At 43.6% G+C, this 21,509-nt stretch overlaps 1 protein-coding gene across 1 annotated transcript in view; it reads left to right on the forward strand.

Moving 5' to 3' along the window:
* syn2b (synapsin IIb) overlaps positions 1-21,509 on the forward strand; it is a 412,919-nt gene that overhangs the window by 331,160 nt on the left and 60,250 nt on the right. Inside the window, exon 8 of the mRNA XM_043707946.2 lies at positions 11,629-11,703. Within this exon, the coding sequence (XP_043563881.2) occupies positions 11,629-11,703 (75 nt within the window). The remainder of the gene's footprint in view (positions 1-11,628; positions 11,704-21,509) is intronic.

The following is a 21,509-nucleotide window of genomic DNA, read 5'->3' on the forward strand; positions in this document are numbered from 1 at the left end:
CCTGACCAAAATGCCACACCTCACATTTATCTAAAGTAAACTCCATCTGCCACTCCTCGGCTCATTGGCCCATCTGAACAAGGTTCCATTGTACTCTGGGATAATCTTCTTCACGATGTACTACACTTCCTATTTTGGTGTCATCTGCAAACTTACTAACCATACCTCCTAAATCAACATCTAAATCATTTATATAAATGACAAAAAGCAGTGGACCCAGCACCGATGCTTGTGGTACACCACTGGTCACGGGTCTCTAGTATGAATAGCAACCCTCTACCAACACCCTCTGTCTCCTACCTTCGAGCCAATTTTGTATCCAATTGGCTAGCTCCCCCATATCCCATTTGATCTAACCTTACTAACCAATCTACCAGACAGAACCTTGTCAAATACTTTGCTGATGTCCATATGAACAGCTCTGTCTTCAATCCTCTTTGTTACCTCTTCAATTAAGATACAACTTCCCACACACCAAGCCACATTGACTATCCCTAATCAATCCTTGCCTTTTCAAATGCATGTAAATCCAGTTATTTAAAATCCCCTCCAACAACTTACCTACCACTGACGTAAGGCTAAACAATCTTTTGTTCCAATTTTTCCTTACAGCCTTCCTTAAATAATGGCACCACATTAGTCAATCTCTAGTCTTCCAGCACCTCACCTGTGGCTATCAATGATACAACTATCCAAGCAAGAGGCCCAGCAATATATTCCCTGGCTTCCCACAAAGTTCTGGGAAACACCTGATCTGGTCCTGGGGATTTATCTACCTCTATATGTTTTAAGACCTCCAGCAACTCTCTTCTGAAATATGAACTCTTTTCAAAACATCACTATTTATTTCTCCATGTACCGTAGCTTCCATGTCCTTGTCCACAGTAAATACTGATGTGAAATATTCATTTAGTGTTTCATCCATCTCCTGTAGTTCCACACATAAACAGCACGTTGATCTTTAAGGGGTCCTATTCTCTCCCAAGTTACCCTTTTGTCCTGAATGTTCTTATAGAATCTGTTTGGATTGTCCTTAGCACTATTTGCCAAAGTTTGCCACTATTTCCTTCTTTGATTTCTTGATTTCCCTCTTAAGTATACTCCTACTGCCCTTATATTCTTTGAGGGATTCATTGGATCCCAGTTGCCTTTACCTGAACAATGCCTCTTTTTTCTCGATGCTTCAATTTCTCACATCATCCAGCATTCCATACACCTATCCGCCTTGCTCTTCACACTAACTATATTGGCTCTAGACTCTACTTCATTTTTGAAAGCCTCCCATTTCCCAACTGTCCCTTTACCTGCCAAAAGCCTCCCCAATCAACTTCTGAAAGTTCCTGTCTACCATAAAAATTGGCCTTACTCCAATTCAGAATCTTAAGTTTTTGATTAATTCTATCCTTTTCCATAACTATTTTAAAATTAATAGAACTATGATCACTTGGAGAAAGTGAGGACTGCAGGTGCTGGAGATCAGAGCTTAAACATGTCTTGCTGGAAAAGCGCAGCAGGTCAGGCAGCATCAAAGGAACATCCATGACGTTTCAGGCATAAGCCCTTCTTCAGGAATGAGGAGGGTGTGCCAAGCAGGCTAAGATAAAAGGTAGAGAGGAGGGACTTGGGGGAGGGGCGTTGGGAATACAATAGGTGGAAGGAGGTTAAGGTGAGGGTGATAGGCCAGAGAGGGGGTGGGGCGGAGAGGTCAGGAAGAAGATTGCAGGTCAAGAAGGCGGTGCTGAGTCTGAGGGTTGGGACTGAGAAAAGGTGGGGGGAGGGGAAATGAGAAAGCTGGAGAAAGCTGCTTTCATCCCTTGTGGTTGGAGGGTTCCTAGGCAGAAGATGAGGCGCTCTTCCTCCAGGCGTCACGTTGCCATGGTCTGGCGATGGAGGAGGCCAAGGACCTGCATGTCCTTGGCGGAGTGGGAGGGGGAGTTAAAGTGTTCAGCCACGGGGCGGTTGGGTTGGTTGGTGCGGGTGTCCCAGAGGTGTTCTCTGAAACGTTCCGCAAGTAGGTGGCCTGTCTCCCCAATGTATAGGAGGCCATATTGGGTGCAGCGGATGCAGTAACTGATGTGTGTGGAGGTGCAGGTGAATTTCTGACGGATATGGAAGGATCCCTTGGGGCCTTGGAGGGAAGTGAGGGGGGAGATGTGGGCGCAAGTTTTGCATTTCTTGCGGTTGCAGGGGAAGGTGCCAGGAGTGGAGGTTGGGTTGGTGAGGGGTGTGGATCTGATGAGGGAGTCGCGGAGGGAGTGGTCTTTCTGGAACGCTGATAGGGGAGGGGAGGGAAATATATCCTTGGTGGTGGGGTCTGTTTGGAGGTGGCGGAAATGACGAAGGATGATACAATGTATCTGGAGGTTGGTTGGGTGGTAGGTGAGGACCAGTGGGGTTCTGTCCTGGTGGCGATTGGAGGGGCGGGGTTCAAGGGCGGAGGAGCGGGAAGTGGAGGAGATGCGGTGGAGAGCATCGTCAACCACGTTCTGAGAGGAAATTGCGGTCTTTGAAGAAGGAGGCCATCTGGGTTGTTCGGTATTGGAATTGGTCCTCCTGGGAACAAATGCGGCAAAGGCGAAGGAATTGGGAATATGGGATGGCATTTTTACAGGGGCCAGGGTGGGAGGAGGTGTAATCTAGGTAGCTGTGGGAGTCAGTTGGTTTATAGTAAACGTCCGTGTTGAGTCGGTCTTCCGAGATAGAAATGGAGAGGTCTAGGAAGGGGAGGGAGGAGTCTGAGATGGTCCAGGTGAATTTGAGATCGGGGTGGAAGGTGTTAGTAAAGTGGATGAACTGTTCAACCTCCTCGTGGGAGCACGAGGTAGCACTGATACAGTCATCAATGTAGCGGAGGAAAAGGTGAGGGGTGGTGCCAGTGTAGCTGCGGAAGATGGACTGTTCCACATATCCAACAAAGAGGCAGGCATAGCTGGGGCCCATGCGGGTGCCCATGGCTACTCCTTTGGTTTGGAGGAAGTGGGAGGATTGGAAAGAGAAGTTGTTCAGAGTGAGGACCAGTTCAGTCAGTCAAAGGAGGGTGTCAGTGGACGGGTACTGGTTGGTTCAGCGGGAAAGGAAGAAATGGAGGGCTTTGAGGCCTTTGTGATGGGGGATGGAGGTGTATAGGGACTGGATGTACATGGTGAAGATAAGGCACTGGAGGCCGGGGAAGCAAAAATCATGGAGGAGGTGGAGGGTGTGGGTGGTGTCCCGAACGTAGGTGGGGAGTTCTTGGACTAAGGGGGACAGGACCGTGTCAAGGTATGCAGAAGTGAGTTCGGTGGGGCAGAAGCAGGCTGAGACAATGGGTCGGCCGGGGAAGTCAGGTTTGTGGATTTTGGGCAGGAGGTAGAAGCGGGCGGTGCGGGGTTGTGGGACTATGAGGTTGGAGGCAGCGGATGGGAGATCACCTGAGGTGATGAGGTTATGGATGGTCTGGGAGATGATGGTTTGGTGGTGGGAGGTGGGGTCATGTCAAGGGGGCAGTAGGAGGAGGTGTCCGCGAGCTGGCGTTTAGCCTCAGCAATATAAAGATCGGTGCGCCAAACTACCACCGCGCCTCCCTTGTCTGCCGGTATGATCACTTGCTCCAGAGTGGTCCCCCACTGACACCTCAGTCACTTGCCCTGCTTTATCTCCAACAGAAAGTCAGATTTTGCTCCTTCTCTAATAGGTACATCCACTTATTGAGTAAGAAAGTTTTAGATTAGATTCCTTACAGTGTGGAAACAGGCCCTTCATCCCAACCAGTCCACACTGACCCTCCAAAGAGTAACCCACCCAGACCCATTTCCCCCTGACTAATGCATCTAACACTTTGGGCAATTTAACATGGCCAATTCACCTGTCCTGCACATCTTTGGACTGTGGGAGGAAACCCACGCAGACACAGGGAGGATGTGCAAACTCCACACAGACAGTCCCCCGAGGCTGGAATCAAACCTGGGATCCTGGTGCTATGACGCAGTTAGCCACCGTGCCGCCCTGTACACCCTTTTCTTGTACACACTTAACAAATTCCTACCAATCCAAGTTCTTTAGACTAAAACAGTCCCATTCTTACAGATATCTGAGATCTCCTTACATATTTGCTTCTTGATTTCCCACTGACTGTTGGGGGCATATGGTACAATTCCAACAAGGTGATCATTCCTTTCTTATTTCTCAGTTCCACGAACACAACGTCTCTAGATCATTTCCCAGGTATATTCTCCATAAGTACAGCCATAATGTTATCCCTAACCAAAAATGCCACTCCCCCACCTTTCTTGCCTCCCTTTCTATCCTTCCTATGGCATCTATACCTTGAAACATTAAGCCGCCAGTCCTGCCCATCCCTGAGTGATGTTTCTGTCATCGCTTTGATACCCTTGTTCCATGTTCCCAACCGTGCCTAGGTTTATCCACCTTACCTATCAGGCCTCTTGCATTGAAGTAAATACAGTTTAATTTATCAGTCTTGTTTTGTTTTCTGCCCCAAGCACTTATCTGCCTTGACTATTTAATTTGCTTCCCCTTACCTAGTATGCCAGCCTCAGCCTTTGCTCTGTTCTCACTATTGCTTTGGTTCCCACCCCTCCTTACTAGTTTAAAGCCTCACAAGTAGCACTAGCAAATTTCCCTGCAAGGATATTGGTACAATGGGATTCATCCCTCTTATACAGCTCATTTCTACCCCTAAAGAGATCCCAACGGTCCAAAAATGTAAATCTTTGCCCTCTGCACCAGTTCCTCAGCCAAGCATTCATTTGCTCTATCCTCCTATTCCTACTTTCACTAGCACATGGCACTGGTAATAGTCCAGATTTTACTACGCTCAAGGACTTACATTTTAACCTCCTACATAGTTCCCTCCATTCTCTCCGCAGGACCTCATCCCTTTCTTTACCTATGTCATTCGTACCATACTGATAACCACTGGCTATTCACCTCATGCATTTGCTTCATTACATCCCTGACCCTGCCACACAGACAGGCAACATATCATTGTGGAATCTCTTCTGCAGCACAGATACACATGTCTGCTCCTCTTACTAATGAATCACTATAGCTCTGCCATTCTTCTTCCTCCCCTCTTGTGACCAGAATCACCCGTGTGTTAGTCACTCTCCCCTTTCAGAATATTCTGCACCTTCTCCAAGACATCCTTGACCTTGGTACCAGGGAGGCAAAACAGCATTCATATATTTCACTCCGACCAGAGAAATGTCTGTCAGTGATGGCTGCCTGGACATGACATTCAAGCAAAGGAAACACAGCAACGGTCCCTTAGAAGATAGTAGAAGAGTGTGACATCTTCCAGATTCAATGCGCTGCAATGGCTTGATATGCTCTGCAAGTCATCAACCCAGCAGAAACGTTCGATCTGTAGGGAAAGCACCTTGCCTCTGCCCCAAATATATTGATACCACTCCTGCCCACCTGCAACCTGTCCTGCTTGTACTGGTCCAATCTTCCCTAGAATGAGTCCCAATGTCCCAGGAATCTGAATCCCTCCCTCTTACATCTCTGCAGCCAAGTATTTATCTAGTTTGTCCCGTTATTTTTACTTTTGCTAGTAAATGGCACTGGTAGTAATTACTAATCTTGAGGTCCTATTTTTCAATTTATGCCCTAATTTTCTATATTCTGCTTTTAGGACCTTGTATCTATTTTTTTAACCAAACTGTTGGTTCTGAAATGTATCAAGAACTGAAATACCGATAACCACTGGCTATTCACCTCATGTATCTGCTCCATTACATCCTTGACCCTGGCACACAGAGAGGCAACATACTATGGAATCTCTTTTGCAGCACAGATACACATGTCTGTTCCTCTTACTAATGAATCCCCAAACGCTATATCTCTGCCATTCTTCTTCTTTCCCTCTTGTGACCAGAGTCACCTGTGGAGCAATGGATTTTGCTTCTGTTGCTATCCCCTGAAAATCCATTTCCTCTCAGAAAGTTTCTGTTTGAGCGTGGGGATGACCACAGGAACTCCTGCACAATTTGCCCATGTCTGCTGTGCTTGGTGTTCGCCTATTCCCTTTCTGCCTGTACTATCTTTACCTGTGGTGTGACTACCTCACTGAATGTGCTGTCCATGACAATCCCAGCATTGCAGGTGCTCCACAGTGAGTCCATCTGAGCTCCAGCTCTGAAATGCCATAGCCAGTAGCTGCAGCTGGACATACTACCTGCACACATGGTCACCAGGGACACACTGGAAATGTCATGACTTCCCACATAGTGCAGGACGATCATGAGGACAAATTTGTTCTCTTAAAGGATAATAATTCTGTGGAATTCTCTTCCACAGAAGGCTGAGGAGGCCATGTCACTGTATATTTTCAAGAAAAAGATTTATTTTAGATTTTAAAAGCATTAAGCATTATGGTGAGAAAGAAAATACCTGACATTGAGATAGAGGATCAGTCGTGTACATATTTAATGATGGAGTGGCTCGAAGGGTCAAATGGCGTACTCCTGTTCCTAGTTTCTATTTTTCTAAATCAATCAAACAATGCAATAATGTGTAACTCTTTCATGGTGCAGGAAATTGTGAAGAACAAAGGGTCTGAAACACCAAGAACATGCCTGTTACTGTAAGAGTTGGACATACAGACATAGAGTGATAGCCCAAGATAGCGTCAACCCTAATGAGATGAGAACAGAGATTCTGAAGTGCATCAATATGCACTAGCAAAGAATTGAATCTAGTTAGAGGAATGCAAGATAGGTGCCCTGCTGGCTGAACAAGGGCTAGGAAATTAAAGACCAAATCAGCCACTGCAGTGTTTTCAACAAATTCCAAGGTAAGCAAGCGAAAGAGCTGATTGATCCATGACATCCCAGACAGGTGAAGTTTGGAGTGAACCTCTTCATCCTGTGAGGAACTAATTATCTGTCACCATCAGTGACTATTCTGACTATTAGAAGTTAGACCAGTAAAACTGTAGAATGCCTGAAAGCATACATCAGTAATTATGGCATTCCATATAATGCATTGAGTGACAATGTCCCTCAATTCACAAGGGCAGGATTCAGGTGCTTCATAAAGTATTAGGAAATTCAACACCATCTCTAAAATATCCCCAGTCCCACGTGCTGCTCTGGGACTAGTTGACCATGTGGTACTCAGATTATCTGATTACATGGTACTCTGGGACTTGCTGACCATGTGGTACTCTGGGACTTGCTGACCACATGCTGCTCTGGAACTAGCTGACCACGTGGTGCTCTGGGACTAGCTGACCACATGCTGCTCTGGAACTAAATGACCATGTGGTGCTTTGGGACTAGCTGACCATGTGGTACTCTGGGACTAGCTACCCACGTGGTACTCTGGGTCTAGCTGACCACATGGTACCCTGGGACTTGCTGACCACATGGTACTCTGGGACTAGCTGACCACATGGTACTCTGGGACTAGCTGACCACGTGGTACTCTGGGACTAGCTGACCACATGGTAGTCTGGGACTCGCTGACCACGTGGTACCCTGGGACTAGCTGACCACGTGGTACTCAGGGACTAGCTGACCACGTGATACTCTGGGACTAGCTGACCATGTGGTACTCTTGGACTAGCTGACCACATGGTAGTCTGGGACTCACTGACCACGTGGTACTCTGGGACTAGCTGACCACGTGGTACTCTGGGCCTTGCTGACCACGTGCTGCTCTGGGACTCTGCTCACACGCTGCTCTTGCTGCCTGTGCCTGCTACTGCTTTGGGATTTGCTTCTAGGACTAAGGGGAGAGAAAAAGAAAAAGAGGAAAGAGAGAAAAAGAGAAAGAAAGAAAAAGAACAGGCGGAATTGAAGAGATCTGCCAGGTATGAGTCACAAAATAAAAGTGAAATGACAGTATTCCAAATTAAACTTTGATAAAGGTAATTTCTAGAGCTAAGCAATGGACCGCCCATCAGAGTACAAACATTCAATGCTCTCAACAAGAGTCAGACCATGTACCGATGTGGCACCTATGTTGAGTAGTTGTCAGCTTGAATATACAATGAACATGAATGATCAGATATATTTGATCACAGACTGCAGCATACAACTACAGCAGCAATGCCTTCACTAAAAGTAGTGGATCAAAAGGTGTGATCTCACCACCTGTATAGACCATTTCTTCCAGAGATTCAGCAATACCCTGCAATGAAAATGGATCAACAAGGAATAGGAATACAGTTATCATAGCGACAGCACTTCCCACATGAATGACACTCCCCGGAGAAGAAAAACTACCTTGGGAATGAGCAGATATCAGATAAACAGCCAATAATATTGCATATACATGTCATTAGAGACTTATGACTTAAATACTCTATATCCAATACCTCGTTAGAGACTGATGAAAGTAGAACTGACTAGACGTGACAGATTTGTTAATGAATGAAAATGTTATTTTCGACTATGTTCGGTAACTTGAAACTACAAAGGATTGTGCATGCAAATATTTCTACTTTCTTGTGAAAAGGGAAATGTTTGGAGTGATGAAAATGTATTCAGTACAGTATACAGAGGAACCTTGAATATCTGAACGAGATGGGTGGGCACTATTTCGTTCGGATAACATTATTTGGATAACTGATTCAATGCCACTCCTTTGGAACTCGGAGTTTTCTGAAGTTTCCTTTTTCCTCACACTGCCTGCCTTGCTCCCTCTCGCTGTCTCAGGGTTTGTTTCTGAGCAGACCCACACCTGTGTATAAGGGACCTGCAGCATTGCTGAAGCCTCTCCCTGCCGCTGCTTCACTTCGATGGGATTGACAGAGTGAGCACTTGCTATGTCCGCTCCCCATTTTGTGGAACATTTTGTGGTTCAGATCGCTTACCTATTGTCAGGATTAAGCACGATTTGCCTGGTTGCACTTTATCCCAATTCGACACAATAACTTACTTAATAATGACAAATGATCACATGCTGTCTGTTGGCTGTCAATTCATTATGGCTGCAGAAATTTAAGCGTTAACGTCAGGCAAAAATGGTAGAAAATACACAAGATGTTTTAAATTAGCACCCACTATTTGACCCTACTCACAACTGAATTTCCACCCTTGTCAAGCGTCCACTTTGGAAACTGTTTCCACTCAATATCTTTGACTAGGCAGCAGCACACCGCGCAACAGATCACAGCTCTGTGCCCCCGCATCCCCGCACCCCCTCCATGCAGTATGCTAATTATGACAGATATAATTTGCAGAGCATGATATAAATTACCAAAGACTATAAATGACTAATACAACAATTGTTTTTTGCTCTTCTTAGAGGATATTGGATTGAATGAATATTAGATGCATTTAGACCAGGAAAAAAAACAGCATTCTTGTTTTCCTTGATAAAGCCAACTTAGTATGGTTGAAGATTCCTTCCATGCAGTTTACTTATGGTTGGTATGTTAGCTTGTGCTGCATGTTTTGTTGTTGAGTATAGATGTTCCATGCACGGAAGGATTTATTTGCTGATAGAACTTATTAACTATGATTAATACAACAAGTGAGTAAGGACAACAATTCCTGCTTGAAATAACAACACTCTATTATAAAACACAAACAGAAATTGCTGGAGAAAATCAGCAGGTATGACAGCATCTGTGCAAAGAAAGCAGAGTTAACGTTTTAAGGCTGGTGGTACACAGGAGAGGTATTTGTGTTTTTTCTTTTCTGTAGTCCTCTCAGTATAACCAGGACTGTGAAATCTGGAAATTGTGATCCACGAACAAGTTCTACTCTTACACATACTTCCCTAATCTCCTGCTAACACCGTTTTTATAGCTGAAATGTGAATCATTCCTGACATAAGCTGCCTCCCATGCTCAGATGCTACCATAATAATTTAATTGCCCTGCCCAGAGACCTCAACATATCAACAGGAAGGTCAATTAGAGCAATTTCTCAAGATGATCTCTAGCCTGACCTCCCTCATCAATCAGATCTATGGATAGTTAACCATCTTTCCCATCACTGCTAGCTATCCACTGGCTACCCACTGAAAGTCTAGTTCTCAGCACCTTCCTCCGAGTTCAATAAATTGATTTTTTTCCAATTCCACCTGATGTTCTAAACCTTGAGCTCACTGAGTCAAAATGTGGCAATCTTCATGCATAGACACTTGCTCGTTATCATTTATTATGCCTTAAAAGCATTCAGCAAGAATAATAACAGAAAATACCAGAGATGCTGAAAAGTTGAGACAGTGGTGAAAAGAAGAACATTTTGTGGTTCAGATCACTTACCTATTGTCAGGATTAAGCACAATTTGCCTTGTTGCACTTTATCCCAATTCGACACAGTAGCTTACTTAACAATGACAGATAATCACATGCTGCCAGTTGGCTGTCAATTTATTATAGCTGCAGAAATTTAAACATTAACGTCAGGTAAAAAAGGGAGAAAATACACAAGATGTTTTAAATTAGTACTCACTATTTAATCCTACTCACAACTGAATTTCCACCCTTGTCAAATGCCCACTTTGGAAACTGTTTCCACTCAATATCTATGACCAGCTCAGTCCATAATGTTTTCCATTACTAGAACTTTTAAATCTGAAACAAAAACAAGCTAAAGGAAGCAGTTTTCAACAATTAAGTCATAAAAAGGAATATCTCTAAAAGGAGTTTTTAAAATGTAGGTGCAAAATTTAAGAGGAGCTACACTTTTACTTTAACAAAAACTTTTAATACATATTCAGACAGAAAACATGTATTTACTAATCATATTGCTTTGCCACACAATTGAATGACTATTGAATCAATTGCCTATTTTTGAAACCATACGGATTTACAAGATCTGCTGAAAAATGAAAATAAATAGTGTATTCGTGATGATTGAAAATGAAGATGATTAGTAAATGGTAAGCAAATGTAGCATTGAAGTGATTACTTCAAGCTGTGTATGAAACTGAACAGAGGCTTACTTACATTTGGATGTAGCCAAGTAAAACAAGCAGCAATATACTTAATTTTCCTTAGTCTCATCCAACATAGTAGAATCATAGAAACAGACCCTTCGGCCCAACAAGTCCACACCGACCCTCTAAGGAGTAACTCACGCAGACCCATTCCCCTAGCCTAGTATCCCTTATTTACCCCTGACTAATGCACCTAACCTACACATCTCTGAAAACTATGGGCAATTTAGCATGGCCAATTCACCTATTGTGGGAGGAAACCTGGGAGAATGTGCACACGCCACACAGACAGCCCAAGGCTGGAATCAAACCCGGGTCCCTGGTGCTGTGAGGCAGCAGTGCTAACCACTGAGCCACTGTGCTGCCCTGTTAGGGTCCTGTTCAAAAGAAGATAAAAATGTCTCTTTTTTTTAACTAGTTAAAATAATGTTAGAAGTCAACAGATTTATTTGAAATCATGAGCTTTCCGAGTACTGCTCCTTCATCAGGTGATGGAGCAGTACTCTGAAAGCACTATTAAGCTATAACCTGGTGTCATGTGACTTCTGACCTTGTCCACCCCAGTCCAATATCGTCATCTCCACATCATAAAATAATGTTAGTGATGATAGGCAATTGCATATAAATCATAGCTAAATATGTTTTGAAGTCATATTGAAATATTAAACTACAGAGTCTGAGAAATGGAACCGAATGCACCAGCTGTATTGTGTTTATCTTTTCCAGGAGAACATCAATATCCGGAAACTGGAAAACAAATACTGGGTCAGCCATGCTCGAACAGATTGCAATGACTGAAAGGTGGGTGCTTCACTGATACATAGACCTACAAATGTATTTTCTGATATATTCAAATATGAAGCTGTGAATATATGTGCATTATGTCTCAATCAGCATTAGAGAATAGTGGGCCAGTAATACAGTGTGATATACTAACAGAGTAAATGCTTTAAGTTAAAAATGCAGATCCTTTGCTCACTTCCGAGAGGATGAGGGTTGATGTATTAACATGTTAGTTTTTTGCTTATGCCCATTTCATGTATCAACTTTATTAAGGTCCTAAATTTTACACAGAAATACTTGGATGAGTACTTCACATAACCCACATGGTTCTTTCAGATTTGATATTTTATTAGAGCACAATGCAGTTTTCCACAGCAAAGAAGCTTCTTTAATAACAAAGGCTTTGCACAGAATTTATTTCCTCCCCATGGTGAATTTGGTGGTGGGTTGTGGGTGCACTTTATTAGGCAGAAAAGCAGCAGACAGGAACCCACCAGCTTCCTGCATCCATCCTGATTAACTCTGGGGAAGGGGGGAGCTTTTTGATGGCCTTCCTCCCACGTCAGCCAGTGGCAATTGAAGCCCTTAAGTGGCAGGCCCGCACCCTGCCAGCATTAGTATTAAGCTAGCAGCAAGGAAGGGCTTGCCATGGGGACATTATTATAGCTCCTACAGTGGAGGTTCCCATGTTCAAAGGCACTCAGTGCTTTTGATCTGACAAGGAGAATTCGGTGGCTTGCTGAGGACGACCTCCCAGCTCCCTTCCGATTGAAGCCTTTCTCGGAAACCCCACTCTGTCTCTTCTACCTGAGGTTGTGTTCCTCCTCAATCTGAGGCATCACATGAGAGTCATACCAGCAGCAGCGATGGCACTCCTGAGTACAGAAGAGCTGATGACTCAATTGGTCGCAGCTCTTGGCCAGTGTGACGTCCATCCTGCAGTCCTTAATCCCTAGGAAACCCAATCACAAGTGTGTATAATAACTTAGAACAAGATGCAGTGGGACTTCCTGAAAAGAGTAACAAGGGGCTCTTGCCAGCACACCAGCCAGCAGCCATGAGCCTTGTAATTTCCACAATATCCCACCATTTGGATCAGCTTTCTTTTTAGTACAGCTTTCATTGTACAGTTTTGTTCATTTTATTCAGCAGCATCTTCTTCTTCACTCCTTTAAGTATGTTTGTTTTTAAATTGTCTCATATGCAATGTTTCATGGTCAAGGTAGAATAAGTTAATAGGAGATTGGAAAACACTATATTTGTAAAACTAATAGTCTGCCTAGCAGATTGCCCTGGATCAGCTAATAACCAAATTCAGAGCTTTGCCATCTCGAGCAAGAGCACCCACAAACAAGTTAGAACATAAGGAGGACAGTGTTATCCACATCATCACTGCACACTTCCAAGCTGTTGGTTATTTCCATATGAACTACAATATTAGCTAAAGTGTTGCAGACATGCATATCAAACAAGGGACTGAGCTATTGCATTGTACAGTCCTCACTTTCATCTGCTTTCTCACTGAAAGGCAACCACCCAATTTTACTGCACTGGATTCAGTGACTATCATTTTATTATAGTCACAATATGGTAAAAACAATGACTGCAGATGCTGGAAACCAGATTCTGGATCAGTGGTGCTGGAAGAGCACAGCAATTCAGGCAGCATCCGACGAGCAGCAAAATCGACGTTTCGGGCAAAAGCCCTTCATCAGGAATAAAGGCAGAGAGCCTGAAGCGTGGAGAGATAAGCTAGTCACAATATGACAGGCAGATCATGGGAAGGCCCAGAAAGTGCAATTGAATGTTATAATGGTAGATTTTCAACAACAGATATATGGCTGTAACAGCTTCCACTCATAATTACTCACTATGCTGGCACAATTAGTACTCTGAAAATAGTGAGAAAATTCTGCATATTACTATGAATCATCATTTTGTACACCACAGGAATCTATTATTTTAAAGGAGAAAGAAAAGTTTCCTTGCTATATCGATAAACTTGATTGTGTGGCTGATGCCTGTTGAATAGATCACAGGTGATTCAATTCAAAACGATAGGTTTTGGAGTAAATAAGAAATAAGATTGAAATTCTTTCTTAAAAGTTTGAGTTTTTGTCAATATTGTTACCTTCCTGATTAGGGAAGTATGTTTCATTATGAATGTACTCATTGGCTTAGAACATAGGACATAGAAAAGTACAGCACAGAACAGCCCTTTTGGTCCACGATGTTGTGCCGAGATTTAATCCTAATGTCAAATACAGTAACTTAACCTACACACCCCTCAACTCACTGCTATCCATGTGCATGTCCAGCAGTCGCTTAAATGTCCCCAATGACTCTGCTTCCACCACCACAGCTGGCAACGCATTCCATGCATTCACAACTGTCTGCGTAAAGAACCTACCTCTGACATCTCCTTTATACCTTCCTCCTAATATCTTCAAACTATGACTTCTTGTACCAGTCAATCCTGCCCTGGGGAAAAGTCTCTGGCTATTGATTCTATCTATTCCTCTCATTATTTTGTACACCTCGATCAGGTCTCCTCTCTTGCTCCTTCTCTCCAGAGAGAAAAGTCCGAGCTTATTCAGCCTTTCTTCATAAGGCAAGCCCTCCAGTCCAGGCAGCATCCTGGTAAACCTTCTTTGCACCCTCTCCAAAGCTTCTGTATCTTTTCTGTAGAAGGGCGACCAAAACTGGACACAATATTCCAAGTGTTGACTCACCAGGGACTTGTAGAGCTGCAGCAAAACCTCACGGCTCTTAATCTCAATCCCCCTGTTAATGAAAGCCAAAACACCATATGCTTTCTTAACAACCCTATCCACTTGGGTGGCAACTTTGAGGGATCTGTGTACTTGCATACCCAGATCCCTCTGTTCCTCCACACTGCCAAGAATCCTGCCTTTAATCCTATACTCAGCATTCAAGTTTGACTTTCCAAAATGCATCACTTCACATTTATCCAGGTTGAACGCCATCTGTCATTTTTCAGCCCAGCTCTGCATCCTGTCTATGTTGCGCTGCAGCCTGCAGAGGCCTCTATACTATTGACGACACCTCCAAGCTTTGTGTCATCTGCAAATTTACTAACCCTCCCCTCAACCTCCTCATCCAAGTCATTTATAAAAACAACAAAGAGCAGAGGCCCAAGAACAGAGCCCCACTCAACGCTGTCCTCCAGGCAGAATACTTTCCATCTACAACCACTCTCTGCCTTCTGTCAGCCAGCCAATCTTGAATCCAGATAGCCAAATCTCCCTGTATCCCATACTTCCCGACTTTATGAATGGGCCTACCACGGGGAACCCTATAAAATGCCTTGCTGAAGTCCATATACACCACATCCACTGCTTGACCGTTGTCGACCTGTCTTGACATCTCCTCAAAGAACTCAATAAGATTTGTGAGGCCTGACCTGCCCCTCACAAAGCCATTATGACTGCTTTTAATCACACTATGCTTTGCCAAATAGTCATAAATCCTATCCCTCAGAATTCTTTCCAAACCTTTGCTGACCACAGATGTAAGACTGACTTGGTCTGTAATTGCCAGGGATTTCCCTATTACCCTTCTTGAAAAGAGGAACAACATTCCCCTCCCTTCAATTCTCCAGTATGACTCCCGTGGAGAGTGAGGAGGCAAATATTCTCGCCAGCGGCTTAGCAACCTCCTTCTTGCTTCCCGGAGCAGCCTAGGATAAATCTGGTCTGGTCCTGGAGACTTATCCATCTTAATGTTTTCCAAAATTTCTCGCACATCAATTTCATCAATCTTGATCTGGTCAAGACTGTATCCCAGCTCCTCTAAGTTTTCATTTACAACAAGTTCCCTTTCCTTGGTGAAAACCAAAGCAAAAAACTCATTTAGGCTTCCCTTATCTGCTCAGACTCCACGCACAAGTTCCCTCTGCTATTCCTGATCAGCCCTATCATCTCCCTGATCATTCTCTTATTCCTCATGTATGAGTAAAATGTCTTTGAGTTCTCCCTAATCCATCTTGCCAAGCCTTTTTCATGCCCCCTCCTCGCTCTCCTCAGTCCAATTCTGAGCTCTTTTCTAGCAAGCCTGTAATCCTCTAAAGCTATGCTAGATCCTTCCTTCCTCTACCTTACGTAAGCTGCCTTCTTCCGTTTGATGAGAAGTTCCTCTGTTCACGTCGTCCAAGGTTCCTTAATCTTACCCCTTCTAACCTGTCTCGGAGGAACAAATTTGCGCATCACTCGCAACAACTGCTCCTTAAACAGTCTCCACATATCTGCTGTGCCCTTTCTGTGGAACAATTGCTCCCAGTCTGTACTTCCCAACTCCTGTCTGATAGCGTCATAATTTCCTTTTTCCCAATTAAATATCTTCCCTCAGTAACTGCTCCTTTCACTCTCCAAGGCTATGCTAAATGTGAGGCAGTTGTGATCACTTTCCCACCACGAGATCTGACATCTGTCCTGGCTCATTGCAGAGCACCAAATTCAAAATAGCCTCTCCCCTCGTCAGTCTGTCTACATACTGACAAAAAGAGGTTCCACAACAACAACCCTGCTACATGCATTTTTCCAGAATCACACGAGCAAATCTCTACTGCTATTAGGTGGTCTGTAGAAAACCCCCAATGAGGTGGCTGTTCCCTTGCTGTTCCTAACTTGCACCCATACTGACTCAGTAGACAAATCTTCCTCAACAACCTTCACTTCTGTAGCTGTGATGCACTCTCCGATTAGCAATGCTACACCCCCTCCTCTTTTTCCACCCTCCCTGTTCTTTTTAAATGTTCTAAACCCTGGAACATCAAGCAACCATTCCTGCCCATGTGAAACCCACATCTCTGTTATGGCCACAACATCGTAGCCCCAAGTACTGATCCATGCTCTAAGTTCATCACTCTTATTTCTGACACTCCTTGCATTAAAGCAGACACACTTTAAATGATCCCTTTGTTTCATCGCGTGAGAAACCTTCCTGATAGATTCAATATATCCTATCACTGTCCCGTCTGCAATTGACCCCCTCTCAGAAATGTGGCTCTGATTCCCAACCCCCTGCCAAACTAGTTTAAATCCTCCCGAATCACACGAGCAAATCTCCCACCAAGGACATTTGTGTCCCTCCAGTTCAGGTGCAACCCTTCCTTCATGTACAGGTCCCACCTCCCCCAGAAGGTATCCCAATGGTCAAGGTATCTGAAGCCCTCCCTCCTGCACCAGCTTTGCAGCCACGTGTTAAACTGCATTCGATGACTGTTCCTCATCTCACTATCTCGTGGCACCGGTAGCAAACCTGAGATCACTACTCTACTCGTCCTGCTCTTCAGCTTCCAGCCTAACTCTCTGTAGTCACTTTTCAGATCCTTAATCCCTTTCCTGGCTATATCATCGGTGCCAATATGTAGTACGATTTCTGGCTGCTCACCCTCGCCCTTCAGAATCCTGTAAACTCGATCAGCGACATCCCGGACCCTGGCACCAGGGATGCAACATACCTTCCGGGAGTCCTGTTCCTGACCACAAAATTTACTGTCAATCCATCTAACTATTGAGTCCCCTACCACTAGCAGTTTTCTATTTTCCCCCCTTCCCTTCTGAGCCACAGTGCCAGGCTCAGTGTCAGAGACCGGACAACTATGGCTTTCCCCTGGTAGGCTGTCCCCACCAGCAGTATCCAAAACGGTATACTTATTACCTATGAACACGTTAGCACTGAAAGGACTTTGGAATTTCTGAATGTAGGCTGTTCTGTAAATGTTATGAACATTCGCATTTTACAATAAGATTGTACATTGCTGAATCATTGGTTATCTGAGGAATTGTTCATGGTAGCTTCATTATTATTCCTGCACTGAAGCCAAGCTGCCACATTTGATATACTTAAACGAAAATACTCCTAAGCTAACAAATCAGTAAAACTCCAATGGCAAAGAGTCAAATGGAAAAACTTTGTTAGAGAAGAAAATGTTTTAAAACCTAACATGAGCAATTAGTTTCTAAATTTGAATTCAGCACTTGACAGCACCAGCTAATGTTACCCACAGATTTATCATTAGTGTTTCACTTTCGTATCCTTTGCATTCTTCAAAGATTCTTTCAGTTAACAAGATGATTTTCTGCAGCTTTATTTTTAATCAGCTAAATGAGGAGGAGAAATAATAAAGGAAAAATATGCTGAAAACATCAAGGCAATGGAAGAAACAAAACAAAATTGAAAGTGTGTAATAAAAATAGACATGTCAGAGATATGTGCCAGAATTAATGTAGCCGTATGGCCTACTCCTGCTCATATTTATTGTGTTCTTATGCCAACTCCATCAATGCCCATATGTTTCCACCTTTTGTTTGGTCCTATTAATGGACTCACTTCTGTTTTAGTGTCCAATTCTATAAATGCTACATACCCAAGGTGTTAATATACCTTTCCTCTTTCAAAAAATCCAGATGGATCCAATGCGTGTTATCGAGACTTTTGTTTTTGTTTCAGGTTTTCAACATATATGCAGGGCCTTTTTTCCTTTTGAATTTTGCTTTCTATGGCTTCTCAGCTCAAGAAATGTTTCACATTTGCAGCCATAAGCTTTTAAATGTAGCACAATCCAACTGGGCACAAGATAAGGCTGAAGCATTTACAACAATCTTCAGTCAGAAGTTTCAAGTGACTGATCCAACTCAGTTTCTTCCATAGGTGCCCAGCGTCGCTGATACCAGTCTTAAGCCAATTCAGTTCACTCCATATAATATCAAGAAATAGCTGAAGGCACCAAGTATTACTAAGGCTATGGGCACTGGCAGCATTCTGGCAATAGCCGCATGCTCCAGAACTTGCAGTGACCCTAGCCAAGCTGTTCCAATACTGTTACAACCCTGGCATCTAGCCAGCAATGTAGAAAATTGCTAGGTATGCCCTATTCACAAAAAAAAACTGAAGGCTTCTTACACACTACCTTCAAAATCCCACAACTACTTTCATTGAGAAAGACAAGGGCAGTGGATACTTGGGAACACCATCTGTAAGTTTCCTTTCAAGCTGTCATCCTGTTTGAAAAGTTATATTGCATTTCTTCATTGTCACTAGATCAAAGCCAAGATGTCCTTCCCTCCTGGCATTGTGATGTCCCTACACTAAAAGGACTGCAATGGTTCAAGAGAGCTGCTCACCAAGACCTCTCAAAGACAACTGGGCAATAAATGCTTGCCCGGCTGGCAATGTCCATACCCCACAAATGATTTTTTTTTTAAATCCTGAGGTTGGTACCAAGTGTGGGTTGCATTTTCTGCTATTGCGATTAAGAGTGCAAACTTCCAGAAAGTAGACTCACAGCTGGCTGTCTCCACATACTCAGAATGGCAGCTGGCTTTTTGATGCCGTAGGTCAATTAGATGGAGGCATCCTCACCAGCCATTGCTAAGGGGTTGCACTGAAGGCTCTCAGACCCCTTAGGGGCAGTGGAGAGAAGGCAAAATTCTTCCATAAGCCTAGTCACTACTGAGGAAGTAGTCTTTCATCCATATGGCTCTGTCTTTGTGAACTGGACCCTCCCCAAATGGCCCCTGACCTGTCAACAGAAAGCTATCTTAATTGAGCATGGCGTCTCAAGAAATGATGGGGACAGGCTTGTTTTGAATCTTAGTAAAACATCAGCATTGACTCAAAATATTCCCGAAATGGAGCTTTAGTTGAAAGGATTAGTGTAGTGCCTTCACAGAGCAGGCAGCTAATCTTGTTCCAAGTTCACCCTTAGTAGGCCTCCAGGAATTGGGAATGCATTGTGGAGTCATCTCTACACATTCCTCTGCTACTTTCTGGGCATCATTCCCAGCCCTAGCATCCATCCACCATCAACCTTGCTTTCCTGAACCAGGAAAGTCCACTAGCCGGGCCACTGACATTACTGAAGTCATAATTTGAAAAACCGGTGCTGAATTTCCTCAGATTTTCTGTTGTACCTTGCCAGAAGTGCTACAGAAACCCTGTTTACATTTCTGCTGCATCTCTGGTGGTAGTATGGCAAACTCCTGGCAGTCACATTCTGGCGAGAGCTCTGAGGACATTCAGAAGATTTTACATTACCCATGACATTGGATGAGAGCAGACAAAATGTCAGATGGAGCAGACTGACAGATGGCCAGCATGATAAAAGAAAAGGGACATAATTGTTTAAATTCATTATAATGATACATTTATAATCAACCTCTTAGTTGAACTAGACAAGGCTGTAATTTAATTTTGCCAATAATGTTCTTGACAGGAGTTTAAAAATTTCAAAAACAGTATTTTTTGTTAGACGAGATAGAAATCAGAACACCTGAAAATCCCCAAGCTGCTAATAAGATGTCACACTCCCACTCTGTGTTGGGGAGCATGGATAAAGAGTTTAAATTGAGAAATTGTTCAGATAATGTTTACCCCAAAGCACATCTAAATAAGTATTCTGAATTCTTTCTACAGCTGTATGTTCAAATAACTGAAAACCATGAAAGAACATCATATTTAATCATTGCTGTTTTACGTAACACTGAACAGTGCTCTCAAGCAATTATCCCAAACTGTGATTGCTTAGGATTAGGTTTTTCCAATTTCTTAATTCAATGATTTTTTTAAAATTGGTTAGTGCCTGTAGCTGTCAGTGATGCATTTAACATTCCAGGTGTTGCAGCTGGTTAAATTAAATTTAAGGGAATTGTATCTGAAAATGTAACTGGTTGCAAAATCAATGTTCCCAGATACAAACAAAGGATGAGTTGAAAGAGGGTTTGAGCTCAGTGTCACTGACTCTGAAGTGCATCCCTTTCAACTTGAGTTCTCACATTAAAAGGTGGTAGCAGTTAAATCCCCTTTCCGAGCAGGATTTTCAGCCCCATTCAACAGTTTGCCTTCTTAGGTGGTTGGCAATAGGGATTTTGCCAATTGACTAGAACATTGATGGGAATCTTACATTTCACTTCTCCATTCCAAGACAATCTGGCATTTGCTTGAGTTGAACTAATCCCTGGACATGGCAGAAATCCAACCCCTGAGAAGTCACAGTCAATTGGAAACCAACAAATATCTAGTAGCCACCAGGAGCAATGTCCATTGCCAGTATTATACTCAAGTCTTCAGGAGGAATCACTGATGGCTTTGCATCCAGGTACACAGATCCTTGAAAGTTGCCACCCAGGTTGACAGGGTTGTTAAGAAGGCATACAGTGTTTTAGCTTTTATTAATAGAGGGAGTGAGGTTCCGGAACCATGAGGTTATGCTACAGCTGTACAAAACTCTGTTGTGGCCGCATTTGGAGTATTGTGTACAGTTCTGGTCACCGCATTATAAGAAGGATGTGGAAGCTTTGGAAAGGGTGCAGAGGCGATTTACTAGGATGTTGCCTGGTATGGAGGGAAGGTCTTACAAGGAAAGGCTGAGGGACTTGAGGCTGTTTTCGTTAGAGAGGTAACTTAATAGAGACATATAAGATAATCAGAGGGTTAGTTAGGGTGGACAGGGAGAGCCTTTTTCCAAGTATGGTGACGGCGAGCACAAAGGGGCATAGCTTTCAATTGAGGGGTGATAAATACAGGACAGATGTCAGAGGTAGTTTCTTTACTCAGAGTAGTAAGCGTATGGAATGCTTTGCCTACAACAGTAGTAGATTCGCCAACATTAAGTGCATTTAAGTCGTCATTGGACAAGCATATGGATGTACATGGAATAGTTTAGGTTAGATGGGCTTCAGATTGGTATGACTGGTCGGCACAACATCGAGGGCCGAAGGGCCTGTACTGCACTGTAATGTTCTATGTGTCTATAATGTTCTATAGACCCCCCACCCGTTTCCCCGATGTAGGGATATCAG

This window comes from Chiloscyllium plagiosum, unplaced genomic scaffold (assembly GCF_037043375.1).
Source record: "Chiloscyllium plagiosum isolate Xiang-an unplaced genomic scaffold, Cpla_swu_hap1 HiC_scaffold_14, whole genome shotgun sequence".
In the NCBI taxonomy this organism is placed as follows: Eukaryota; Metazoa; Chordata; class Chondrichthyes; order Orectolobiformes; family Hemiscylliidae; genus Chiloscyllium; species Chiloscyllium plagiosum.